The 18,954-nt window shown below is 49.9% G+C and overlaps 5 protein-coding genes across 5 annotated transcripts; 3 read left to right on the forward strand and 2 right to left on the reverse strand.

The window, feature by feature from the left end:
• Positions 1-2,087: 2,087 nt before the first annotated feature.
• Positions 2,088-2,738, forward strand: T069G_09517 (nucleotide exchange factor fes1 domain-containing protein; the record flags this gene model as incomplete). The annotated part of the gene is made up of 1 exon (XM_056176727.1): positions 2,088-2,738. The coding sequence occupies one exon, from the start codon at positions 2,088-2,090 to the stop codon at positions 2,736-2,738; it is 651 nt and encodes a 216-aa protein (XP_056025205.1).
• A 231-nt stretch (positions 2,739-2,969) lies between these two features.
• Positions 2,970-4,164, reverse strand: T069G_09518 (ribosomal protein l5 domain-containing protein; the record flags this gene model as incomplete). The annotated part of the gene is made up of 3 exons (XM_056176728.1): positions 2,970-3,095; positions 3,158-3,860; positions 3,908-4,164. 3 exons carry the CDS (start codon positions 4,162-4,164, stop codon positions 2,970-2,972), a joined length of 1,086 nt encoding a protein of 361 aa, XP_056025206.1.
• Positions 4,165-6,732: 2,568 nt separating this feature from the next.
• On the forward strand, positions 6,733-9,911 carry T069G_09519 (ubiquitin carboxyl-terminal hydrolase domain-containing protein; the record flags this gene model as incomplete). The annotated part of the gene is made up of 6 exons (XM_056176729.1): positions 6,733-6,819; positions 6,944-7,045; positions 7,125-7,502; positions 7,557-7,779; positions 7,879-8,454; positions 8,506-9,911. 6 exons carry the CDS (start codon positions 6,733-6,735, stop codon positions 9,909-9,911), a joined length of 2,772 nt encoding a protein of 923 aa, XP_056025207.1.
• Positions 9,912-11,091: 1,180 nt separating this feature from the next.
• T069G_09520 (eukaryotic porin domain-containing protein) lies at positions 11,092-12,274 on the reverse strand (the record flags this gene model as incomplete). The annotated part of the gene is made up of 3 exons (XM_056176730.1): positions 11,092-11,199; positions 11,255-11,902; positions 11,966-12,274. 3 exons carry the CDS (start codon positions 12,272-12,274, stop codon positions 11,092-11,094), a joined length of 1,065 nt encoding a protein of 354 aa, XP_056025208.1.
• A 1,592-nt stretch (positions 12,275-13,866) lies between these two features.
• Positions 13,867-15,753, forward strand: T069G_09521 (6-phosphofructo-2-kinase domain-containing protein; the record flags this gene model as incomplete). Its single annotated transcript, XM_056176731.1, has 5 exons — positions 13,867-14,066; positions 14,124-14,427; positions 14,500-14,580; positions 14,652-15,254; positions 15,325-15,753. 5 exons carry the CDS (start codon positions 13,867-13,869, stop codon positions 15,751-15,753), a joined length of 1,617 nt encoding a protein of 538 aa, XP_056025209.1.
• Between the last annotated feature and the right edge of the window lie 3,201 nt (positions 15,754-18,954).

Here is an 18,954-nt window from a genome sequence, read left to right on the forward strand (position 1 = left end):
CTAACTACAGTGCTGAGCACAAAGCAAACGCATGTACGCGGCCCAGTACGCAATCCACCAAGGCTGAGGATCCGAGAAGCAACATTCGCCGCCTTGCCTTGTTTCATGCCGCCAGGCTCCGAGATACATACCTACTTGAACACACAAACCGGGAATGAGATGAGATTGATGCTCCGGGAGGGGCACTTTTGTGAGGCTCTCCCAAAGTGACGGCCCCCCTTCCGTGGTTGATGACAGCCGATAAGGGGGGTCCTATGTGTGGCTGGTTCTCTCCCAGGTACTCCGGACTTTGGCTGCTGATTGACATCATGAAAGCTCTTTGTTGGTAGCATGTCAAAGGGGGCCCTTTGATGCTCTTTCGGGGGGCTTTCAATCTCTCGTGTACCCCGTGCTCTGGCCCTTTGTGCAGGGTCTCAAGATGAGACATCAGCTTGATTCATTCCACGTTAGGCAGAGAGATTATTGCACTCTTTGTCCATGGCTTTGAGGGTTGAGGCAGCAGCATTTCAAGCGTTCCATTTGCTTTAGGCATCTTGCATTCCAAATCCCCAGATTTATCCGCCTATTGAGTGCGTAATCCGGCCTCGCATCCAGAAGACGCCGAGCTGGTGCCAGTAAGCAGAAGCACACCAAAGAGCTGGTGACGGCTTTTAGCCCCCTTTTCGCTATCAAATTTCCCCAGCCAAGCTCATTTGGCCACGCCAACACGTCGCTGTGCAGGAAGCGGAGGAGGGGGACACGACAACCTCAGGCCGGGCCCAATGTGGCTAGTGCCTTTGCCGCCCTAAGCTCACCAAGCTACTCGTATCTACTCCGTCGCATCACGTGAGGCTTTGTGGATAAGTCATCTTGAGTGGGATTTGGACTGTGTAGGGTATCAGACAGCGACGGCCGTTAGCTTCATGGAGCATGCAAATGCTCCCTAGCTGGAGCACTGGATCAAGATCTTTCGGGAGATCTAGAGCTGCATGGCGCGGAATGCTGCAGATGGCCTGGTCCAAAGGGGACAGGAAATAGGCGAGGCAAGGCTGCGGTAACTTTTAAGACTGTCTCAGCTCAGCAACGCGTGGTTGCTATTTACAGCTGGGCAAAGAAGGCAGACGGATACATAGATGGGCTTAGCTTCTCCATCTCTGAGGTCGAATGTTTCCAAATCTCACAGGCATTGATTTGTATTCATCTGCCTACCACCTACTACTATATCCAGTACCCTATGTGATGGAGCAATAGCTTCTTACAATTGTTTCACAAAGAACGGAGTACATGGGTACACCTTGCCAGTATTCCCTTTGAAATCAGCTGAAGGATGGTCTTCTTGCTACGTCACCTGCCAGATCTCGGCATCTCGGGGGCCAGCTAGGCATCTCTTTTTCTACCCTCTGTGGTGTCAAAAGAAAGCTGGATACCACTACTGCGACTCCGTTCGTACTCCTAGGGAGACCTATTGTTGAAGGCGGCCCATGACGTGTTTCGTACTAGGCTGCGGTTATAGAATCCAACGCTGATCCGGTTCTAATGATAGTATCAGCTTCCATCTGAGTCAGGCATCGCCATGTGTGATCATGCGTGGTGGACAGTACGGAGTACGGAATACTCGTACAAGCCACCATCTGGGCTGAGATGAACAAGTGGGGTAACGTTTCGTTCCAATCAGCCTCTTGAGATTAGCTGTTTTACGGTTAATTCTCCGACTCAAACAGAAGGCTGCCAATTCTGTGATCAACCGAGCCTGAGAATACAATTTCCAGTCATTAATCCTCGGAGATTTGGCTCAACTCGAGTTTAATTACATTCTAAGTGAAGCTGATGATCAAGTTCTCGGTTTGGCCGGGATGGAACTCCAGGTAAGGCTAAGGCTGGACTGTAAGGGAGTAGCCTTCCAGCATCCTGTGTCACTAGTCCACATCTGGCCTAGAGTATTCTTGAAGTTTCCAGAAACTGCATTACCACAAGCGAAAATCTGAGGAACTTCGAGAACAATTTCAGCGTCAAAATCAAAAGCACAAGAGAGCGCTCCATAACTCTTTATCCTCTTCATTACACAATTACCCACACGTACTCTCGCTAAGCCAAACAACAACGCTACCATGGGTGACAAGCGACTCAACGACCTCCTACGATGGAGCATCGAAAACACTGAGGGCGATGGCCCCTCCACCGGAGCTGAAGCCCAAGCACCACCTCCGACAAATCTCACCCCGGAGCTGATGGCCGCTCTCATGGGCGGCCCCTCCGATGCCGACCTGATGAAGGGCTCCATGGAGCTCATCAACGATCCCGAGGTTACTCTGGAAAACAAACTCATCGCCTTTGACAACTTCGAGCAACTCATTGAGAACCTCGACAACGCCAACAACATCGCCAACCTTGACCTGTGGACCCCGCTGCTCGAGCACCTGCGCAACGAGGAGCGCGAGCTGCGCAAGATGGCGGCCTGGTGCGTCGGCACGGCTGTCCAGAACAACGAGCGCACACAGGAGCGTCTGCTGGCCATGGGTGGACTGACGCCTCTGGTTGAGATGGCGCTGAAGGAGGACGAGGCCGAGGACGTTCGGCGCAAGGCAATCTATGCGCTGAGTTCAGCCGTCAGGAATTACCAGCCTTCGATGGATCTCTGCACGGACGAGCTGAACAAGCGAGGATTTACTGCGGCGAAGACTGACGCTGCGGATATGGATGCCGTTGATGTTGTCATTCACGGCCTCAGGGAAAAGGTCAAGGCTGCGGCTTCTGCATAAAGTATGGCGTTTCAAAGCAACTTCAATAAAAAGGAACACTGGGCGGAGTTGGGGCGTTTTAAAAGGTCTTGGATGAATCAAACGATAGGGACTTGCATGTAGAGGTATCCTACAATATTCATACATTGTATCTAACGGTTATATATTTAACGATACATGTGTTGTACAATTTTTTTTATCCCCCGCTTTTTTTCTAATATTTAACAAGTGATGTCGTTGACGTGATATTCATCAATGTGTAATCTTTCCATAGAAAGGGAATCCCAATGCTTCCATGAGCAGCCTGCCCTGTCTGTCCGAGGTCGCAGAGGTGTGAATAAAGATATGGCAACCAGGCATCAGCTTAGGAGGATACATCTATCGCCAAATGTCAGTATTCAGGGCTCACAACCAGGCCATTCCTTCAGGACAATACTCACATCGTAGTTAAACTCAATCTCTGGGAAATAAGCCATCCAGGCAGGCTTCATACCAAACGCAATATTACCTGCGCTGTCACCACTGGTGGCCTTGATGCCTGGCCAGTCCTTGATCTTGGGCAAAACCAGCGTCACCAGCTTGTCGACAAAGTCGTAGGCCGCAGCACCGCGAAGGGTGGTCTTGGCACCAGCCTTTGATCCCTTTCGGACACCCCAGTGAATGACATTGTGCTTCACGGTCGTCACCTCGGGGAACTGGCCGCTGATGGCTTGGACCACGGCGCGGGCCACATGAAGGTACTCCTTGTTGTCGGCGGCCAGAGGAGCATATGAGTTGATGGTGACGGCCTCGATCTCGGGAATGTTGTGCCAGGCGACGTCCCTCTCTAATATTCCAAGCCTCGATGAGCCTCCACCTCTTGGCCCTCTGCTAGGTCGGTTCTTGTGATATGGTGAAGATCCGTCCCACTGGCGCAGCACTCCCTTCTTCGATTCGACTGGTGTAGTCCCGGGTGGGGTGTGGTTGTATGTGAGCGTCATTAGATCCGGCGCAATGGTGCTATCGTACGTGTGCTTCAAGCGAGGGAAGCTGAAGGGTCCAGGAACGAAATCGCGAGCCGTGGGATCGGATGAAGGTGGCGCTTGGACTGGGTGCAGAGGACCTCGATTATATTTGGGTGGATGGTACTGGTATCTGATCTTCCTATTAGCATGGCTTCGTCCACATGAGCGTGCGATGGCAGCACGCACCGATTACCAGGAAGCCGTCTTCCCGTTCGGCTCTGGCTTTGTGATTCCTCAAAAGCTTTGATGGTGTCCTTGTCCGGCTGCGGCGCCGAAAACGAGGATGCCGATTCAATATCGGCGATGCCATCAGCTTTCACACTGGCATTGTATGCCACTCTCGTGGAGGCAAATCCTCTGGCGCATAGCGGAACAGAGTGGTTGGTTGGCAGCTTTTGCCTCAAGGCTCTCGCCAGGCGAGCGCCCTCTCGAGAAACCGACATTGTCACCTGAGCAAAAGACGCAATGCTTCGTCCGAGGTGTCTTTCTCTACAGCCCACCACGATCTCGAGACAATTGGGAATTTTCCAATTGCTAGCTGCTGGGGCACTAGCCACAGGCTAGTCCCGCCAGGGTTTGCGCCACATCACGGCCGTTCGCATTGGGCGGGAGTGTGGCCGTGCACCGTCCCTCTCCGACCCTTGCACGAAATGAATAAGCGTCAGCTCGAGGATCTCGGCGCCGAAAGAGCAAGATCTCGTCGGAGTCAGTCGAAACTACCTAGTCAATATAGATGTTTATTAAGCTATCGGTCAATATTCAAGCAGATCAGATGGATAATGAAATGATCTCCTTCAACATCCAAGGCATTGAACGATACTCATCTCACCTAAATCGCCTGGTAATGCAGCATGTAAGTCACCACAAGAGAGGTGCCCTGTTAGTCCCTCAACTCTACAAATTTGGTATTTCGTATCATAGTATGGAATCAGTGCACCGTAATCAATATTAGCCGTAGATAGTGGATAAGATTACACAACAAGATGTTACACAATACTGCGCCTGTTGTGCTATTGATTCTCTGGTTCGCCCATCTTCGGCGGCTCCTTGGGACTAGCCTCTACTAAGCCGCCTGACTTGAGGAGTTCCTTGTTTCTTTCTGCTGATTCGATGCATACAGTCACGCCATGAGGAGTGAAAGCCGCTGACATTTCAGTGTCCTGTATGTAGCACGTATCTGCTCAGCACCAGCAGATACAGAGCGATGATTCATACAAGTCCTTGGCACTCAGCTTTTGCGCAGATACTTTCTTCGTCCAGCACGACCTTTGGGGGCAAGGCGATACCGGATGATTAGGGCTGGAGAGAGATCAACAGCGGTGACGTTATTTACTTCTGTTGGGAGGTACTATATTCACTTCAAGTCTTAACCAGGTAGGCCGAAATAACCTGCTTTAGGTTTGTACCGGGTATACATGATGCTCTCTTCTTTCTAATGGTGAATTTAATCTTAGTTAAGACATGGGTCTTCAAACATTTCTCAGGCATACAAAAAGATAAAAATGGCTGAGAGGAAGCATCCGCCACTTCAGAGCTGAGGTTCGTCCTAAAACTTGGAACGGCTAGTACCCGTATGTTACTAGCCTACACCCAATGCTCATATGTCAACGGGTAGAGGGAAGGTTTTTGGATAGGCTCGTGACGGAAATAAATATAGCACATGAACCCTGACAAGCTTACATGTAGGTTAGTTGACCGAATCTTCCAAAAGATCGCCCTAGCTGTTAGGAAAAGACCCCTCCTGTGATCCCCCTCGCGCGCAATGATCTCTAGTCCCGCCTCTTCCGCACACGACTCAGAAAAGACTCGATACTTTGGCAGGCAGGTAACATGACCGTGATGTGGAGATGAACGAGCTGCTTAGAAGTGCGTAGACGTGCGTAGACTCCATGACGGCCGAATATCGTCTGCCTTGAGCGCGGTTGGTAGAATTACGTAGGCAGTCGTACGCAGGCCACGAGGCCGCTGGAATAAGTCAGTTTGGCGAGGCACGAGAACGCAAGGATGGCAAAGGGCCGCCTTAGCACCGCGCAGACGCTCCGTCGTTCAGCTTCAGGTCGATCAAGGCAGCCGAATATTGCGGATCTGGCGGCCCTGAGGCGAAGCGAAAGCCCGATGCCTTTTGCCTGTGCTGTGCATGTTGATTCACAAGGCGCAGATGATTGGCGCCAAGCCGTGATAAGCTGGAGGTCAATTGCGGATCCTGCTGCAGCAGCCCGCGAAAAGGAATTTCCAAGGGTGCAGCGCATGTACGAAGCAACCAGACAAATTAGACTGAGGTGCATGAGCAGAGTCTGCAGGTGGCAGCGATCTATAAATCTCTCAATGCCACCGTGAGGCTTCGATGGGCTGTCGCAGGGTGCCACCTCAGTGCAGTATCGCGCCGCGCTATAGCGTCCCTTAGGGCCCTACAGCCCACTATCAGCCCCTGGCAAGACCGGGTCCACCCAGTGTCCCGCCCCCGCCACTGTAACATCAGCCAACACGAACCACTAACTTTAGCACTCACTTTGCTGCCGACCGGACCTTATTTGAAGCTGCGCCTGGAACCACTCGAGTCCATTTGATGGAGTTGTTGCGCAACTCAACACCCGTCATCTCTCCTCCTTCACCCGCGCTGTACTGCCCCGGAAAGTTCTGTTCTCGACAAGCCTCTGAACTTTACACTGCAGCTGTCGCTCCTCATCCACGTCTGTGGCGCAGCGTTTCCCCTCGAGCTAGACTGTCCGACACGAAGCCGAACCCTGGCAGCCATCCTTCGCACAGCGGCCGACGAAGAAGAGTGGCCGTCACGCTGAAACAAGAAATAAAAAAAAGACTCCGATATACAAGAAGCCATCGTCGCAATACGTCCACCCCCCCGCCAGCGCCAGCGCCTCGCCGAGACTTGTCTCGCCCTATAATGGGGGCGCACCGAACGCCTCATCTCTCGCTGGTCGCCGCGAGAGCTTGATTTCCACCTGCTCTACGTTTTTAGTCGTCATCGGGCTTCTGGCCGTCATCCTTGAACGATGAAGGAATTCCCGAGGAAGTTTCTCAGCCTACGGGATAAGAGCGCCGAGCACCATCGTAGCAAGTCAGCTCCTCCCGCAAATAAGGTAAATCACTTCCCACTAGTCACCAGTCAAACTCCTCATTCAACATGGCAATGTCATGGCGGAAGATTTTGAATCATCCATCATACGTCGCTCTTGGTTCGGCAATGTTAAACATCACTGGCAGGCTCGTCCCCTCTCTGCAGAAGCGTTTCGCTCGATATTCAAGCCCGACCATGCGAAACAAACCCACCAAAATGAGGTGGACGCTGCGAGAGAGGTCGCCAAGGTGTGTTGCGCTGTGTTCTCTGCCATGTCTACGAGCGACCGTTTTGATCTCGATCCAAACAAACATTGACACTCGGTAGATTGAGGATATCCTGCACCGTTTGGATCAATTACACATTATGAACATCACCGAGGAGCATGTCCGAGACATCTTGGGGACTAAATTCGTCGGTGGAGACCTGGAACGCGCTGTCCAATTCATCGATATTGAGAAAAAGTCTTCTTCTGGGATTATAATTCCCTACGACCCAAGTGTCCAGATGGTTGGTGCCGAGAACCGCAGTGCCGTTACCTGTTATATAGACTCCCTTCTCTTCGCCATGTTCTCCAAGTTGGACGCCTTCGAGTGCATGCTCAAAACCGATTTCCCAGAGGACGATCCTAGGCATAGACTCGTCATCCTTCTGCGCATATGGGTCAACATGTTACGGACGGGCAAGCTGATTCGTACAGACTTGGTGAGGAGCGACAAACTTCAATCTGAGGAGTACGCAGTTTACTAACATGTCTAGACTAAACTAATACAAGATTCCATGGCTGAGTGTGGTTGGCCAGAAGCTCGCCTTTTAGAACAGCAAGACGCTTCCGAAGCATTTGCATTTTTTACAGAAAAGCTAGAGTTGCCACTCCTTTCACTACAAGTTGATTTATTTCACCAAGGCAAATTCGACAAGGACGACCACAAGATCGTTTATGAGAGATTATTGAACTTGGCAGTGCCATCAGATTCCGATGGTAACGGCATTAAGCTAGAAGATTGCTTAGAAGAGTATTTCAACACCCAAGTCGACGTCCTCAGAGACAGCGAGGAAGCAAAGAAGTTGTCGATCGCAGAGGACGGCACTCTAAATTCGCCTTCTCAGCTATTAATTCCCAACCAAATCCAGCTGATTAGGGATGGAGAAAGCACCGCGGCACCTGCAGCCATGACATTATCCCCAGTCGAGATGTCGCCGTCGAAACCACTACCAGATGTTCCTCTGGAAACGAATAAGGAGGAGAAGGTCGAAGAAGAAAAACTAGAAGAAGAGGATAAAGAGATGACAGCCGATGAGAAAGTTGACGAGAAAAAAGCTGAAGAGAAGAAGGTTGACGAGGAAGAAGGAAAGGACAAAGTTGAAGAGGAAAAAGATGAAGTGAGAGTTCCGTCATCGGAGCAGGTCAATGGAACGAGCCAGAATAGCACTCTCGGCGAAACATCACAGTCAACTGTTGTGGCTGATCAATCAGGGGCATCTTCCTCTCGGATGACGGTTCGGCATAGGTCAACCAGCGTCATTCAACGAGTCATGCTTGACGACAGAGGCCGCCCAGCCAGTTCTGAGAACATACGCAAGAGGCTGAGTTTGAAAGGGTCTACCGTCATCAAGGCGGTCACAATACCTGCATGGCAATTCTTCCGCCTAATTCGTATGTACGATCTCTACTAGTCATTCTCTCTTTTACTAACATCCTACGCAGCCTGGCACGCAGTCAGCAACAGCACCGAGCCTCGGAACAATGTCGAAGTGGCAATGAATCTCGATCAGCGCCCAGTAGTAGGCATTTGCTTGAAACGATATGCCATGACCGAGACTGGTCTACCTAAGCGCCATAATACTTACATCGACATCCCCGAGAGCATGAGACTTCCTCACTTTATGCTCGCCGATGGCCCACACATAGAAGAGGAGACTAATGGGCTAGCGACAGAGTATAAACTTGTCCTACAATCCATTGTCTGCCACAGAGGCGATTCTTTACAAAGCGGTCACTACATTTCGTTTGCCAGGGTCGCCCCGAAGCTTCTTACAGACAACAGGAGGCATGATTTCGATCCACCTCCAGATTACGAAGAAGCACAGTGGGTGAGGTTTGACGACTTAGATATCGGCAGACGAGTCACATTTGTCGACGACATCAAAGAATCTCTAAAGGTCGAGATGCCGTACCTGCTTTTCTATCAGATTGTACCTATGGTCGACGCACCTTGCCCAACAGAAAGCACAGAGGGCAGGCCGCCGTCTTATGACGAGTCAAAGAAAAGTCTTGAGATACTGCGCTCCACAACTAGCGATGAAACACCCTCCAGTTCGACTCATGGGCTGATAACGCATCACGAACATCAAGCATCGGCCTCCACCCAAGCCCTGGTAGCTCACCCACCCCATGAGCAGCCAGCCTCAGCTTCCACTCAAGCATTGGTATCGCACCACGAGCACAAGGCCTCAGCTTCTACTCAAGCATTGGCAACTCACCATGAGCATCAAGCTTCAGCTTCGACTGGTCGTCTAGGTCAAAGCAAAACACCCAGCATCAGGTTATCCGCAGAAGTTGAGCGCCCATCTCGCAAGTGGCTGGAAGGCATTAGCATGAACTTTGGTGGTTCATACGTAGAGTCGGTCATCTCTCGTCGCCAGAGCGTGGCCCTTACCGATTCTGCCATTCACACACCATCCATAACTCCGGATGCTGGGTCGCCTGCCATGGCACCGGTCGACGAACCAACGGCTTCAAGATTATCGCGTGCCGCATCGCGCTTCAACTTGGGCAAACAGAGTCGCCCTGCCAGCCAGTCGGGCGAGGGCCGCATCAGTCTCAACCTGAGTCGCTTTGGCGGTTTGATCAAGACGAGCAAAGAGCCGCTGCCGGAACCACCAGTACTGAATATCTCGACTGCAAACTCAACAGGGCAGCCTAGTCCCCAGCCTGGGTCGCCCACATCACTCGAAAAGCAGCTGCACCACCCCGCCAGCAGTGAGAAGCAGGACAAGCCCGAAAAGGTAGAAAAAGCTGAGAAGCAAAAACACAAGAGAAAGAAATCCAAAGAAAAGAATGAAAAGCAGAAGACAGGCGATCAACCAGAGCGGGAGTGCGTAGTGATGTGATGCGCTCTTGGGGTTTAGAAGCATTTATTGTTTTACGATGAGGCATAACAGCAGCATTATAGGTTTGAAGCATATAGCAGGACGACGTGCACTTTTCTTTGACTTGGATACATTTTTTTTTTCTTTCAAAGCCGTCATGGTCATTGCGCTTCAGTGAAGGAATCATGACATTCACGTTACTTTGGCATACATGTAACGAGGACTTGTATGGTTGACAATCCTCAGGGGGTGGAAACAAAAAAAGAGAAAACCAAAAAAGGCAACTTTATATACAGAGATACCATGGCGTTGGTGGATGGGAAATTTGTGGTTTGGCAGACAGACAGTAATCAAAAGAATTGGTTACAATCAAACTTCAATCTTTTATATCAGTATGAGCTCTCTAAGCTCCCATTCCACAGTATCTTCATCAATGCATTACATTCAAGCTCGTCATTTCCTCTATCTCTCTTGTACATTTCAGCATGAAAAGCAAAGCACTTAAAGAAGACTGGGCCTTTTGACCAAATATGCCATACTAACTCCAGCCCTCTCCCCTTCCCCCTTCCCTCCGTTTTTTTTGGTTTCCCTACAACGTAGCCCATTCCATCCCATACATAAGGTAATTGACGACATCCCAAATGCGTTAACATGCCGCCCATTTTTCGCCCGAGCCCAATACACGAATGCACCGGCCTTTGGAAAAAAAAAGTTATAATATACACGGGGGGGCAAATATGCAAAAGAAATGCAATGTAAGCTGAGATAGATGCATTTTTTTGAGGCATAGCGCCCCCCTCAAAAAGACTTGAGAGAGCCACCGTCATGAGTCACATTAACCCTCCCTCCTCCTCCTATCTTTCATCTCTCCCTCACTCCCTCTCCTCGTGTGCTTTTCCTCCATAGAGTCTATCGAAAAGGGAGGAGTTTTTCTTTTTTTGGTTTCCCCACTGCTTTCATATCCTTTCTCCTGAAAGAGTTATCGAGTAACAGCGGTGGAAGTTTTCTTTTTCTTTTTCTTTTTTTCGTTTCTTCTTTTTCTCCTTAATAATCAGACAGGTCGTGAGTGAGACAGCATAAACAGATTAAATACTCGTCCACTCGCCCTTGGTTGGCCAGCAGTCCTACTACATTAGTTGTCTATTAACCAAGATCCGATCATGGAATCTGCGCTGTGTTGGGATTATCCAGTCGCGGACATTTAGAATGGGATGTTGGGGGGAGACTGGGCGCCCAGGGCCTCCTGCTGGTCTTGGAGCTCTTCGGGGGCAGCCTCAATTGAAACACCGAGGCCGAGCTTGGCTTGTTGCTAATCAAACAGTTAGTCATGAAGATGTTATCTCTTGAGATTGGGTATCACATACCGTAAAGTGGTCAATGTCGGCAGCAAAGGTCATCATGACGGGAGGAGCGACACGCTTCTCCAAAAGGCAGCTCAGCTTGCCCTTGGAGTCGACCTGGGCACGGAAAGTGGACATGCGGAAATCGTACTTGGCACCAATGGTAGTGACACCCTCCTTCTGCAAGCCGCCGCCCATCAGACCACCGGGAGAGGGGACAAGGCCGAGGCTCAGGTCAACACCAGCTTGAACCTTGTCGGACAGCTTGCGCCAGTACGAAGCGTTGAGAGTTCCCATAGCAGCCTGCAATTGAGCGGTGGCGACCCAGTCGGGGGTCTTGTATCGGGCGCAGTAAGAGACGGCACATTCGGGACCTTGAGTCAGAGCAGGGCGTTGCCAGAGGGTTTCCAGACCGAGAGCGAGCTTAGGGGTGATAGATTGCAGGTAGCTTCCGATGTAGATGCCAGTCGCTCCACCCTCGAGGAAAGAGGGGTTGAGCATCTTGAGAGAGGCACTGAAGTCATCGCCGGTGTATTCGTGTTCGAACTGGGCCATGTCCTGGCCGCCAGGGGAGATGGAGAGTTGAGATTTGGAAACCAGCTTGTCGGTCCATCGGTAGTTGAAACGGCCGGAGAGGGAGCCTTCGTTGTCCACGTTGCCTTGGCAGAAGATCTAATCGAGCTCCGAGTTAGTTCCGTGGTGCGGCTTCGGGCCACAAAATGCGACGCTGCTTACCTTGCCAGTGCCGAACATGGCGGCGAAAGTGTACGGGTTGATGCGCTCACCCATTGCGAACTGGTGAGAGACCTGGAACAGCGGCGCCATGCTGAAGATCTTTGTGAGGTCGGCGCGGATGCCGGTGAACATGTAGTTGTTGAGGAAGACATCGCGCTGGACTTCCTTGGACAGGGACTCTATTGTGCCGGGATTGGACAGGCCGAGCTTTGCCCTCCGCTCGGAAAAGTAGTTGATGGCATCTCCTATTGTGGCGGCGACGGGGTTGGAGAATATGAGGGACCGCAATGTGTCGACGGGAGTGGCCATGATGCCGGTATCTGTGGCGGCTCTTGAGCCGAGCCGATGAAAAAACGGTACAAAGAGGGACCGGAGATGGAGCAGAAGAGACCCAGGTCGCTTCGCTGGTGAAGGTCAGAGAATCTCAGTCTGGATGTCTGGATAAAAAGAGATCCAGAGCCTCAGGCAAGCCTCGGTCGCAGATGTTGGCTTTGCCGCTGTGGTCGAGCTCCGAAGGCGGCTATAATGGGATGGAGTCGTTGAGAATAATTTTCAATCGACCCAGTTTGCCAGCACGAGTACGTCCAGTAGCCTGCGGGAGCTGCACGAGCCACTTTGTGACGCAGCCGAGTTGAGCCTTTGCCTTTGCAGCCGCTTTTTGGTGGGCGGACGCTGCGATAATCCGGTCCCGGTGGCTGTGGGCACGTGGCTGCTGGAGGCTTTGTGCAGGTATTGGTATCTCGCAGGTACTTTTCGTGCTTGTCATTTGTAGACTCTGGGATGTACTTTGATACACAAAGGCACTTACAACAGCTCTATGTATATACAGGCACAAGAGTTGGTATTCATGAAGATAAAGTAAATATACCTAATAGTAAACATATACAGCAGAGCCACGTCAATTGCCACTTTTTTTCACAAGCAGCATCTGCCTTGGCATTGCTAGAAATGAGGGATGGTGGGGTAATACTACTAAGGTAGCTCAAGTGCCCTCCTCAGTGCAGAGCCTGATGTGGTTGTGTGTCGCGAGGTACCTGGGTCACGTACCGAGATACCTGGCTGGGCTGTTCCGAACTTGTACCTCCCGTAAGTGCCCGTAGCGCCCCCTTGCATGCATGAACGGCCTCTTCATTTTGCATCCGTCAAAGCAGTACCCTAGAACCGAATATATCCGCCTGTGCGGCTCCCGAAAGCATCGAAAGCGACTGCTGCCCTTGTCACAGATTTCAACAAGCTTCATCGTTACTTGGACCTGCACCAGCCGGATCTGTTCCACTGGAGCCGAGATTCTCCAGCAATTACAGGCATCTTCTCGCCTGAAATCCCGGTGGTGTCATCATTCCTGGAAAGCGGGGCGCGAGGCTGAGATAGGTCGGATCTCATCTCGCATATCTCACCGCATCAAAGGTCGCCTGAGATCTCTCAATTTTCAACAGACGCGCTGCTTGTATTGCCGCTTCTCAGTGAACTCGGCCTCTTGCGAAATTCATTGTACCATAAGTCTCGGCTATCGGAAGAACAATCTGCATTGTTTATTAGGCATCGATATTCGAGCTTCCAAGCTACCTAACAAAGTCTCTGTGGGATCATTCAATTATCCGCTTGTTGATTTGAACCAGCAAAATGGATACCTTGCTGTAAGTGAATCATGTGCGCTGCTTCTCATATGGGGAAAAAACCGGAGCATGGAAGCTATCGTGGTGATGCCGTTCAAAGCGTCACACTGACGGCCCGTCCGCTTCTCCTATTCAACCCCTGCCCCTGATCCAACCAAACCCTGACCACATGATATTTATCCGCTACATGTGACTTTGAGCACTGGGTGATTTTCCATCACTATCTGTTTACATCTGCATGCAAAAATTGGGAATTGAACAAGAATGGAATTGGGACTGACAGAAATGGACTCCAGGACCGCTGAGATTGCGGCAAACGCTCCCCGGTACCGCCGGAGGAGTTCAACCTTCATCGACAGTATCCACGATGTGTCTGAGGATACGGATATGGCGCCGGCCCAGCTTTACAGTACCATGTCTGGGCGGCTGTTTCACTCTGGTCGTATTGCCATTGTCATGGTTGGGCCGCCTGCTCGAGGCAAGACGTAAGTCAAACGAGAGTAAGATTGCGGAGATCCAAGTCAAAGATTAACAAATGGTAGACACATTTGCGTATCTATGGCACGCTATCTCCAATGGCTTGGCGTCAAGACTCGTATTTTCCACCTGGGCGACTACCGCCGAGCGACCATTGGTCCTGACGGCTCGCTTCCCGATGATTATTTCTTCCCTGATGCTTCCCCTTCATCCGTCATACTCCGTCAAAAGATTCTAAAGAAATGCCGCGAGGATATCTATGCCTGGTTGAATCATGAAAATGGCCAGGTTGCTATATACGACGCGGTCAACCCAACGGCGAGTGGAAGACGCTCTCTGGCCAAGGAGTTTGCAAAGCACGACGTCCAGGTAAGGAATTTAGCAACCGTATCAAGTTTGCTTTTTCTCTTTTTTGTTTCATGCTAACCCAAACTCGCATAGACCCTATATATCGAATCGTTTGTGGATGACGACCAGATTTTGCATGACAACGCCATCAACGTCAAGATTTCCTCGCCCGATGTAAGCCTTTCAAGCCACACAGAATCATGGTTGCATCTCTCTCTCTTTCCAAACATTAACCATGACTATAGTTTGCAGGAATGGATCCCGAGGAAGCAGCAAAAATGTACTTGAAAAGAATAGAGATGAGGATCCCAGTATTCGAGACCATGAACGAGATGGAGCTCAACTATATCAAGATGATCAATGCTGGAGAGAAGTTCTTCTACAACAACCTTAGCTTCAACTACTTGTCTCACAGAATCGTTTTCTACCTGACCAATCTTCACATCAAATCACGGACTACTTTCTTTGCCCGTGCGGGCACAACAACGGAGGAAGACTCATACAAGGCAGACGCAGACCTTTCAGAACAGGGCAGGTACTACGCTCAACGGATGTCCGAGACGCTTATGAAACATCGCGAACAAGAAAGGCTGGAGCAAATCGCCAAGGGCAAGCCCGAGACGCCCCTCCGGCCACTTTCAATCTGGACGTCTACTCGACTTCGCACCATTCAAACTGCTGATTATCTCAAAGAAAAGGGATACAAGGTTCGGCAACGCTCTCAGATGAGCCAAATCAACCCCGGCGTCTGCGAGAAGATGTCAGAGCGCGTGATTAGGCAGATATACCCCGAAGAGGTTGAAAAACATGCGCTCGACCCGTATCATCATCGATATCCCCGTGCCGAGGCAAGTTCAATTATCTTTGGTCTCCCTGTGACAAAGGTTGAAAGCTAACCATTCATTTCTTTCTATGCAGTCCTACCATGACCTTGCTGTTCGACTTGAGCCCATTATCTTGGAATTGGAGCGAGAGCAGAGTGACTTGTTGATTATCGCGCACGAGTCTGTTCTTCGCGTGCTGTTCGCCTATCTCATGCACTGCTCCACTATGGATATTCCTAATCTCAAGTTCCCCCGCGACGAGATTATTGAGATTATTCCTGCTGCCTATCAGAATGAAGCCAAACGTATTCACATTCCTGGTTTGGATCCTAAGCTGCTCCCAGGCTCTCCCGATGATATTAGGATACCCGGTAGCCGACCATTGAGCAGGCCAGAGAGCGGCCAGATGAGCCCAATTCCCGGCGGGTTGGGCAGCCCAGCTGAGCCACTAGAGAGGCCGACGGAAAAGGTGGTCAATACGGCGAAAGACATGGTGGCGGACAAGATTCACGATGAGATTTAAGTACAAGTACGAAGTAGTGGCCACCAAAACTTACATTGAGAATTTAACCGCTTGGCAAAGGAAAAGAAGATGGTGACGGAGGCCGACAGTGCATGCGGATGCTGCATCATCCATCATGTCTTGTTCTTTGGTAAATTAACGCTTTTGGCGACAACTTGCCATCGCACTTCAGGTACGATGATGGAAGAGGAGCGCGGCCAAGACTTTGATGTATCCTATATCATCCGATGCTCCCGCTCCTTCGGATAGACGAACTGCACGTAATTTGGGTTCTGCTGGGTGACACTTCCCGGCTTGCCGCATTTCAAGGGGGCCAAGGAGCCTAGTATGATGCGGAAAAGGGGAACATTGCTGACGCTCCCGCATGACTTGGAGGCGCGCTTGTGTTGAATCGGCACACCCTCTCAGCCCGTTCGCTGAATGTTGCCGCGTCTTTTTTTTTTTTTTCTCTTCAGCCAAGACACAGGCTGCCCATTGGGGCTAGACAACGCAGCTGGCCGGGCGCGCTCTTGTTTCGCTTTGTTTCTGTTCTAATGTCTCCCTGCATATGCGAGTTTCAGCTTGGGCGAGTTCTCTTGAGGCTTTCAAGGGTTGCATGTGAAAGTGTGGGAAGATTGTCAAGCGGGAGATGGGTTAGCGGTTGCGAAGACGTGTGTTACGCACAAGATATATCCCTCTTCCCACCCCCTGTCAAATAGTCTTGAGCAGTTTATGTGCTGACTAGGTGCTACTAAATTCCAACAATATTAATCAACGACTTTCAAAGTTCCAATAGACGGTTTTTATCTCCGGCTCCTCGGTGAGATTGCACCTGTATTACCAGATAGACTAGATGGGGACGGGTGGCTTGAATTCCCGGACTAGCTATTTAGTAGCTCTAGGGAATTTGGAATCGAGAAGCATGAAAAAGGGGGAAGATGAGCTTATTGTTGCGGGTGTGGCAACTGCTTGCAATCTAGATGGGTGAGTGCACAGACAGATGGATGCGACATTCGAGATTTGGAGTGTGCAAGATGAAGACATACTCGTACGAGTACTTGATACTGGGCTTTGAGTGAGTTGACCTTATCTAAGACGCGTGCGGCGATGTCTGAGACATACAGCTCTCTATCTGGCTTAAATGGCGGTTATTTCTGTTATTTGAGCATTATGTGAATGGTTTACAAATGACAATTGAAATGTTTGCCGTGCTGTGTACTTGGTGTCAGGTGTCAGTTATCAATAGCAGAGCTGAAACCCCAAGTACCTATGTCTGAGTTCAAACCAGATAGCTTCGTGAGCCAGTGTAAGGAAGATATGTATATCTATAGTATGCCACTCTAACAGATCTTCCATGCCTACGGAGTGAAAGTAATCTATATAGACAAAGTAGCTGCTGTGAAATACTTTTACTTCCAATCTAACATCTTTCCATAGTAGTCAGGTACAACCTCTCCAACCCATCACATCACATCTCCAGTGTCGTACTTTAAAGTGGTCTATCTGCAAAGAACATACCCAGGTACTTTGTGATACTTGTAGCTGACAAAGCTGGAATACATGTACATGAATAGCCCCCTCCCAATCTCCGTCGCTGCCATAACTGACTCGTATATCAGCATATAAGTGACAGCCTTCTGTCTATGCAGGAAAAGAGGGTAATCCACCAGTAACCCGTCCCCTCAAGTCAAGCAAACGAGTCAAGCTCACAATACAGCCGCCACAAAGACCTGCAGCTAAGCATACAGGCAAATAATCATAAGAAAACGCCTGTGCTCGGCTGACTACATCAAATACCAATCAATTAGCGGTACCTGTGGTGCTCTCTCTCGCTCCCTGCAGCTGCAAAAGCCCGTCTGACCTGGCTGGAATAAGCAAGGGTTGGGTTTTGGTCTTGTGAGTACGAGCATCAAATCACCCCCATCCATCCAATGAGGACTGCAGCTCTGCCTTGATTTGTCCAATCTTTGTTTGCTTTTTGGGGGGCTGTTACGGGGACTTTATTGCTTCCTTCTCATGTGTGGCCCGGCCCGGCAAGCGAGGCGGCCATTCGGATTCAAGTCCCGTACGTCTTTAGTGTGGTCTGTGAGTAAACGCGGCTGGTCGTACTCGTTCGAGTACTTGGATGGTTTCGTTTTGTACTTATTTCTCTTGCAGCTTATCTGCGTGTTACTTACGGATGTGTAGTACAAATAGGTATGACTACACGCACGGAGCCATATGGATTATGCAGTTGTTGACTAAGTAGCATCTCAAGTCGAGAGTGTGACAGCATACACGTGCAGTGCTTTGGAACTTGCACACAAAGGTACTGCTATATAACACCTTGCATGTAGTCATGATGCATCCAGCCTGTTCTCCGAAGAGTGTAGTATTGGATCTGTTCGTCTCAAGAAGTGATGATGACGACAAACTCAATTCGTACAGTACCAAAGGAAAAAAAGAAAAAGAAAAAACAAACAAGTCACTTGACTGGCAACGACAAGGGGAGCAAAAAGCAGATTCTTGCTGCACCACATTGGGACGCTGTCCCGGACGTGCATCTCCTAGAGAGCATTCGCTCGACAGGGGGCCTGTTCATGGTCTCGTGGCCTCTGTGTGGGGCCGCTGGAAAGACATCAAATATGAAGAACAAAGTCCATCGTGTTCTGGAATCGAGCAGTGAAAAGCGAGACCCATCAGGCGTGGCAGAAATTGATCAAGGTAATTCACATTGAGGATTCGATGATATACGAGTAGTAGCTGTGTTTGTTTGGTACTGCCTAGTACGGCTAGGTGCTGCCATGGTGCAATAAAGAGAGGTTCGGATTCAGGGTCTGCCAGGTTGAATCTGCAGGGTACTATCGAAGTATGCCGAAATATCTCCCAAGCGGGGCATTCATGGGAATGCAGACAGTGCCAAGTGCAGGTCAGAAAAAGAGAGACTGCAAAATGAATAAGTACATACATCCAGTAATATAGGCATTCAATTAGTTTCTTAAACGGGCGTATTAAAAAAAAAATACTACTAGGTAAGTAGTAGATTAATATAGATATAATAACAGCTACTAAAGAAATATATATATAGTAGCAGTTACTAGAGAAATATAGATTTAGTAGTAGATACTAGAGAAATATAGATAAAGAGTTAGGATTTGTAGGTGTATTATTTAAGGTGTGTGTGTTCTTAATCTTCTTAATCTCGGTTTTTCTGTCCTCCGCTTGAGTGCGTCGCTTTTCCTT

Source organism: Trichoderma breve, chromosome 6 (assembly GCF_028502605.1).
Source record: "Trichoderma breve strain T069 chromosome 6, whole genome shotgun sequence".
NCBI classification, from domain to species: domain Eukaryota; kingdom Fungi; phylum Ascomycota; class Sordariomycetes; order Hypocreales; family Hypocreaceae; genus Trichoderma; species Trichoderma breve.